Source organism: Haliotis asinina, chromosome 3 (assembly GCF_037392515.1).
Source record: "Haliotis asinina isolate JCU_RB_2024 chromosome 3, JCU_Hal_asi_v2, whole genome shotgun sequence".
Lineage (NCBI taxonomy): Eukaryota > Metazoa > Mollusca > Gastropoda > Lepetellida > Haliotidae > Haliotis > Haliotis asinina.
Window position 1 is genome coordinate 56701889 of NC_090282.1, and position 8333 is coordinate 56710221.

The window sequence follows — 8333 nt, forward strand, 5'->3', positions numbered from 1 at the left end:
TCTGTGATATCCTAGTTAGTTTTCCTGTCCTTCGTCGACAGGGTTGTATGTGTTATTAATTCATTTGTATTTTCATAATTACTCTTTCTCGTCACGATATGGCTGCAATATTGCCGATGTGACGTTAAATATTAACTCACTAACTAACTGGCTGACACAGATCTCTCCACAAACAAAAATCCGCATATAACACAGTTATTTGACCTGCAGTATATACGCTCTGGGTTTCTGCTGACATGGTTACCATTAGCTAATATTTTCGCAAGATAACGCCCTTGAATAATGCCAAGACACTATTTTCAGCGACTGTTTTCTCGCCCTTGTCATGGTTGCACGTACGCCGTGTGGATCACCCGGAAGCGAGCATGCGCTAAATAGCATTCAGAATCGTTTGGGTACGAACCTGTTCGAGATAAAAAATTCAAAAGGCATGTTTGGTAAGCTGTGTTCTGATTGGTCAATCTCAAAGGTTACATGACGCGACCTCCTATAAGGTTTTGTTAGACTCGGTAGTGGAGTGTAACGAAAAGTACTGAGGATAAGTTAACTTAGACTGTTGCAGGAGGAGACGCTAGTTTCCCAGGTTCCATGCTTGTACCCTGATGGACACATCGGCGACGATGCCGTCGTGTCAAGACAGGTCCAATTTGTGATTGGTATGATCGAATTTCCACTTCTCCTAGACGATATGTGATGCACTGGATGGTCTTCGACGACCAGTCACCTGTCCTGCAGTGTGGCATTGAATTATTTATTAATTTAATTAATATTCCAAATGCGATGTTGACATATTCAACTGCGAACGCACATAGTAATATTTATTTGTCTTCTTGTGCGGGCACAAAGACATGTGCTACTAAGCACGAATGTTCTCGATGAAAATGGAAAATACAGTGAATAGTCGACAACCACCACCATCTGGGATGATCTGATATCTGTTTTGCAGGCTGTGTAGGCGTCCATGCTGTAGGCGGTACGTGGAGCTTGCTTGCAGCAGGGTTTGTGTCGAGAAAGGACTCATTTGCAAGTGAACTTCAACTTAACAACGCCCAGAATGGTGTCCTCAGTGTAAGTTTGATTGTATTACGTTGCTATTAGTGCCTAGCGACAACACCATGTCTCTGGCAAATAAGGTCACACATATTGATAAGCTTCTGATAAACAGTTTAAACACCACTTGTAAGTACCCTTTACATTATCGATCCTGCTTTTGGTGATGTTATAATTAAAATGAAAATATGCGTTAACTGTTTTAGTTTTCAGCAGTAAAAACACTCTGTTTGTCAGCTAATCAGGAAACTGATTGTAAATGTTAAAAACAGTGTTAAATGAAAAATCTTCGTGGTAATGTCGAATTTCAATGTCGAAAGAAATCTGACACCATGGCAGGTAACTCGCGTGTGATATCTGCAACATGTGTAGACGCGTTTATTGACCTCACTGGATTATCAGGCTGGGTGAATCATTTGGCCTGTCAATGATACTGAATCCATATAATTACCTTTATCAACATTTGCTATCAACGCGTTCACCAATCGTGAGGAAAAGCAGCACAGAAGGGCACTGATTTGAACTCACGCTTGAAATGTAGCTTGCCTATGAAATAAAGATCTACATCCTGCGGGAGTGGATAAATGGCAATGTGATAAAACATCATGTCCGTGCTATTATGCATGTCGAGAGTAATGCATGTCAAATTGAAAGTACACAGGTTAATCATTTCACAGCGCATAGATTTAATGTTATTCAATATTTAGTTTGTTGGAGCAAATAGGCTGTAGTTTCTATCTCTTGTTTACAGGGAGGAGGATTTCACCAGCTCGGTGTTCAAACTCTTGCTATAGTCGCTTTGATCGGATGGTCGTTCATGACCTCATATATATTCCTGAAACTAATTGACGTTGTTGTTGGCCTTCGAGTTCCTCTGTGTGAAGAGATATTAGGGGCTGACTTGATTGAACACGGGATAGGTCAGGGAACGTATAACAAGAAAACCAAGAAGGTTGTGTTTGATGACGAAGATAACTTCCTTGTTGGAGAGTTCAATGGGCACCGCACTCATAGTTTCGGAAAACATACAGACACCTGCTATGAAAAATACCAGCCTCATTACCAAATGCCGAAACGACGCTTTCTCAAAAGATTCCTCTTTTACATGAAAGATCGTTTTTGGAAGACCCATAAACCAGAATCGGATAACAAACCCAATGGCAAAGAGGAGACCTTCGCTAGTGATGCCGATGGTGTCCCCAGAGCCACAGGGAGCCACTATGATGGTTTCCTGTATGAAGACTTTGGATTTTCGGACAGTAAAATGAACGGCAGATTTCAATACAGTACGCCGAGACATGCTGCCGATCGAAACTGTTACAGTACGTGGATCGACGGGCCCAGGGGAACGAAACGGGACAAGAAGACGGAAGCTACAGCACAGTCACTTCATTCGGACCTGGCTGTTCGTCCTAAAATGCCGGAAATGACGTACATATGAGATGTCATTCATGCCACGCACTTGTTCTCGATATTTGTCGTGAGTGTGTTTAGGTTTACGCCGCACTGAACATTATTCCAGATATATGGCACCTGTCTGCAAATAATCTGATGTGGACCAGACAATGACATCTGTAAACATCCACTTAGTCTTTCAGAGTGTAATTCAGTCAAAACAGCGATAATAAAGACATGTAGTCTATCTTATAGTGCTGTACCCATTATGGTGTGATGGTGATGTTACAATACTTTATACTGTACATAACACTTATATGAGGCCTATTGTGAGTAGAGTGCAAGTTTCTAAATTACAATTTTGTTTCAGTAAAGCAATGGGTATACACATTGATACATTTTGCCTGAGAAATAATGGGTTAAATAATTGACTATTGTCAATAAATGCTATTTGTACAGCGTTGCGAAATGACGCTTGGAGATGACACACTTGATCTGAATCATGTATATCCTCTTTTTCGTGAAATTTTGATATTTAGAATATTACTTTGGATCGGCTTAAGACTTATGCAGATGTGCAAAGAATCCATTTTATGTAAACGTCTCCCAGCTAAGCCGTGTGGTTCTGTTAAGTAGTGGACTACTGGTTGTCAAGTGTGTTCATTAGCCGTGCCCCAACACTGTACAAAATGCTTTGCCAATGAATGTGTGATAATTCCATAGGTTAGATAGGCAAGTATAGATGCACGGTCATCACCATTAGGACATCAGGTCGACAACCTAATCTACAAATTGTGATTTAAACTAACAGTTGTTGTGGGGACTTATGCAAATCGAAATGTGGAATTAATGAACACATAGATGTGTTTTCAGCATCTCTACACAAATTGTCCAAAGAAAATATGGCACTTTATTTTGTATGTTCGTAACATGCTTTGCATCTAGAAAAATATGATAGCTTCAAAGTGATAGCTATCTAACCGTCATCCATATCCCTATAAACGGACATTGTGCTATTAAATAACATACGCTGAAAAGATACAAGATAAATAGCAAATATTGCATATGTTAGATATTATGCATGGCCGTTAACACTGTGATAAAGCGATTTCACACTGTGTTATGTATTCAGTTACTGTGTTATCTCTGAATTGTGTTCCAGCTGTTACAAACACCATGACATCTGTTATTTGACAATGTAGGCCAATCATTCGCTTGTGCAGCTGTTTGCCTATTCTTTCTACCAACAATTACGAGCGTGAAAATAGACACTGATTGATTTTAAAACTTAAAATAGGCTGATGCTATGGCCATCACATTTACAAAAACATGATTGAAAAGCTATTTTGTTTTCATCCCCCATACAGAAATACACGCAACTCCACATTATCCCGCAAAGAGTCATATACACGCACGCACATGAACACTGTAGGACAAGCAAGCACTTTCTTATAACAGTCCCGCTAGTGAGCCAAGGCAGAATAGATCCCTAGTGGCCGTGTAATGGAAGTTTACAATCAACCCAACCATATTAGTAGAGTTTGTATGGCTTAATCCCGGTAAAGGCAGTTTAGATACGTCTTATCTCCAAATGTTCTCAGTAATGTCTGTTAGAAAGCAACTGAAGAATGCTGACTTTACAAACTGGAGATGATAGTCTTTTTGTCTGAGTGAACTCCCGTTTAATAAAACCTAAAGAGATCACTCAAGTTAGTTGTTGTTACTTTCGTTACATGCGTTACATGTTTTTAATACAGTATAGTATTACAGTAAGTAGCCTTGACAAATATCAAAGTTGTATTATTTGTTGTAATTAGCGTGTTTGTTGACCATTGAAAATGGCCAAAACACCATTTTTGTCTTTAATTTTGTTGAAGAGTCTGGCATCATTTTTAAATTCAGTAAACAGATCCAAGGGACAGGGGCGGCTCAGTCGTTATGCAATAGTTGGTGTATCATATCTGATATAATCACATGTAAACAGTCTATGCGAGGATGTTTGTTGTAGAAAACAGGCTCCACTGTTTTCAAATTCCGATAGTATGGTCCGTGATTGACTTTACTGTTGTGTTAATGTCAATACATTCACATTTTCTGTAAATATGATTTTGGACTTACCATACCATATACATTTCCGGTTATTCTTTTTTTTGTAACATTATGTTTCATTTAGGACATAAACATACTGTGTTGGAAAACCAGAGGTATATAACGAACTTATAGATATATATCGTGATTTTATACCTCCGAATGACTTTGATTAACCAATCACAATCCAGTATTTTCTGAAGTCATGGTAGAATAATTCATGCATGGGTAAAATCTGTAAACGTCTGTTTGTATCCTTTTTGAAAAGAATCGTTCACACGAGTGGTGTAGCTTTTAAACACTAACATTTGTCACTTTGAATTCTTGTATACAACAGGTGAAAAAACGGTTTTATTTCATACTGCTGGAAGTGTGAATAAAGGCTCATGTATATAATTGATCAATAAAATGATGGTGGTATTTTCTCACTGATTTTAGCAGGTTGTTTATTATCAGGAATGTACATAGCAAATATGATAAATAATTGTAGAGCTGTTAAGCGTCATGTCAAGTCATGCAATTTCCGTCAAATGAGATTAACATTATTACCCAAATCTTGCTGAATTTATATATACATCTGATTGTCAAACTTAACTATCGCGTTATACATTCACCACATCAAACCCAGGCTCTGTGGAAATCATTCACTGCATCAAACAAAGCTATAGATAACGCTATACATGCACAACATCAAATCTAGATCACGGCAATACATTCACAACATCAAATCTAGATCACGGCAATACATTCACAACATCAAATCTAGATCACGGCAATACATTCACAATATCAAACGAAGATCACGGCAATACATTCACAACAACAAATCTAGATCACGGCAATACATTCACAACATCAAATCTAGATCACGGCAATACATTCACAACATCAAATCTAGATCACGGCAATACATTCACAACATCAAATCTAGATCACGGCAATACATTCACAACATCAAATCTAGATCACGACAATACATTCACAACAACAAAACGAAATCATGGCAATACATTCACAACATCAAATCTAGATCACGACAATACATTCACAACATCAAATCTAGATCACGGCAATACATTCACAACATCAAATCTAGATCACGGCAATACATTCACAACATCAAATCTAGATCACGGCAATACTTCCACAACATAAAAAAATCTAGATCACGGCAATACTTCCACAACATCAAATCTAGATCACGGCAATACATTCACAACATCAAATCTAGATCACGGCAATACATTCACAACAACAAAACGAAATCATGGCAATACATTCACAACATCAAATCTAGATCACGGCAATACATTCACAACATCAAACCTAGATCACGGCAATACATTCACAACAACAAAACGAAATCATGGCAATACATTCACAATATCAAACAAAGAACAAGGCAATACATTCACAACATCAAATCTAGATCACGGCAATACTTCCACAACATCAAATCTAGATCACGGAAATACATTCACAACATCAAATCTAGATCACGGCAATACATTCACAACATCAAATCTAGATCACGACAATACATTCACAAAATCAAATCAAGAACACGGCAATACATTCACACCATCAAATAATGTTCACGTGATGTATTCACTGTGTAACACCTAGATCACGCTATACATTCACCACATCAAACCAAGATCATGTGTTACACATTCACATAGAACCTAGATCGCAAGGAATGCATTCAGCACATCAAATCAAGGTATTTTGTAACACTCCATCAAACTGAAATTTCCCATAAAACATTAATAACTCTCCCAGGTTAGATAAGGACATCAGCCAAGAGACACAGTGATTGTTAAACGTGAAGCTACGCAGAAACATTAAAGGTTCATGTATATATTTTCTGTAAACTCTTTGTCCAGAAGTACAAAGAACCGAGCGATGCTACTACTTATTATTCATGTTATTCAACTAATAACTATTAAACTGTGTACGAGGGAGTAATTACGCACTCTCCAATGTCATGGCATACATGAAGATCGAGCTGGATGCATGGTATGCCCAAAGTGTTGTTTCTATTTACAGCATATGAACTGAACTTCATTGTACATCTACAGCAGCAACGATTTGCTGACGATCGTGGCCCATATCGTCACACTCAGTGGGTGCTCCAGCTGAATGACGCGCAGTCATCCTGGTTGGCAATGCCAGGCCGAGTCGTAAAATCACACCCCATTTCTCCTTCAAAGGAGCCATTAATCAATTATTAAAATGTCATGGAAATTTCAGCGTACCTATGAACACAATGTCATATCAGTTAGGGCGGCAATGACAGTCGCAGAGATAGGGGGAGCGTTCAAACGTTCGTGATAGGCGGCTTCAAGAGCAAGAAAGCCCCTGAAATGGGATCTCTGACGAATGCATTGCTCGGAATGTTTATGCTTTGATGGGATCGGCCTAATTCACTCACTCACTCACTCACCCACTCACGTATGTATGTATGTATGTATGTATGTATGTATGTATGTATGTATGTATGTATGTATGTATGTATGTATGAGTGTGTGTGTGCGTGCGTGCGTGCTTGCTTGCGTGTGTGTGTGTGTGTATGTATGTATGTATGTATGTATGTATGTATGTATGTATGTATGTATGTATGTATGTATGTATGTATGTATGTATGTATGTATGTATGTATGTATGTATGTATGTATGTATGTATGTATGTATGCATGTATGTAGGTAAGCATTCGTTATTACCTCAATAGTCAGGAATCGTCCATATATACGCCAGTAAAATGTTGCTTTCCGAATCTTCACTACATTTTTCAACACCTTGACCGCTATACTTAAAGGAACACTAGTCACTAGTCTTTTATACGCCTGTCTATTTATGTCTCCATAAATGCTCATGAGATTTTGAATATTCAGAGCGTTCAATCAGCCTTAAATATCAGTGTAATGTGCTTTAATTGCAAATATAACGGTGCCAGTTTTGAATAACCATGATAATGCTTTTCAGTGAATGTACAAAAATTGTTATGTGAAATTATCAAAAGTGACTACATTCTCATGAAGGTTAATGCGTATTTTCCTTTCGTTTAGAAATTGCAGCAGTCATGCTCTGCTTGTAAATAAGAAAGAATTAATAAATGCCCATGTACAGTCATGACAGCTATTTCCAGTATACACCATGTACAGACAGTATACTGCCAGTAAACACTACCGTTATATCGTTTTGCACTATTGACTGATAAATATGTAAAACTGTGTTCTGTCAGTTCGTGTTCGCGTCAGTCAAAAGCATGCTCCTGTTATACTTGCTGAACCCAGAGCTACAGATATCATCGATCCGTACACTCTTGTAACATTACACGTGAATGACAGCTGTTTAATTAGCATGCAATCGTAAGGGAAGTAATTGTCACGTTAAACATATTTCATCGATACTTTCACAAAATAGAAACAACGCACTTGGTCTTAGACACCGCTCATGTACAAACGCTATGCACTGTAAAGTCAATACACAGTCATATTCCTTAAGGGATCTAAAACGTATCGCAGCGTGCAAATTTTCAACTGTATTCCTGATGTCATATCACTTACATACTTGCAGACAGACACTTAGATAATTACCTTTGGGGTTCAATATACACTTCGGGTATTTTGTCCCAACGGTGAGACGTTTATATTTTATTTACGCTTCATTCGTTTTTTTTTTCAAGTAGGTTAATGAAAGCCATTGCAAACAAACTCTGGAAATATACGGTGCACTGCTAATAAATTGTTTTGAACTATCAGCATGTCTAAAGCTTAACACAGTCATCTGATGAAAT

General features: G+C 38.0%; 1 protein-coding gene across 1 annotated transcript in view; it reads left to right on the forward strand.

Moving 5' to 3' along the window:
• LOC137276916 (putative ammonium transporter 2) overlaps positions 1-2497 on the forward strand; it is a 35176-nt gene extending 32679 nt beyond the window's left edge. The window contains 2 exon segments of the mRNA XM_067808565.1: positions 947-1068; positions 1802-2497. Of these exon segments, the coding sequence (XP_067664666.1) occupies positions 947-1068; positions 1802-2491 (812 nt within the window). The 3' untranslated portion in view covers positions 2492-2497.
• Positions 2498-8333: the final 5836 nt, after the last annotated feature.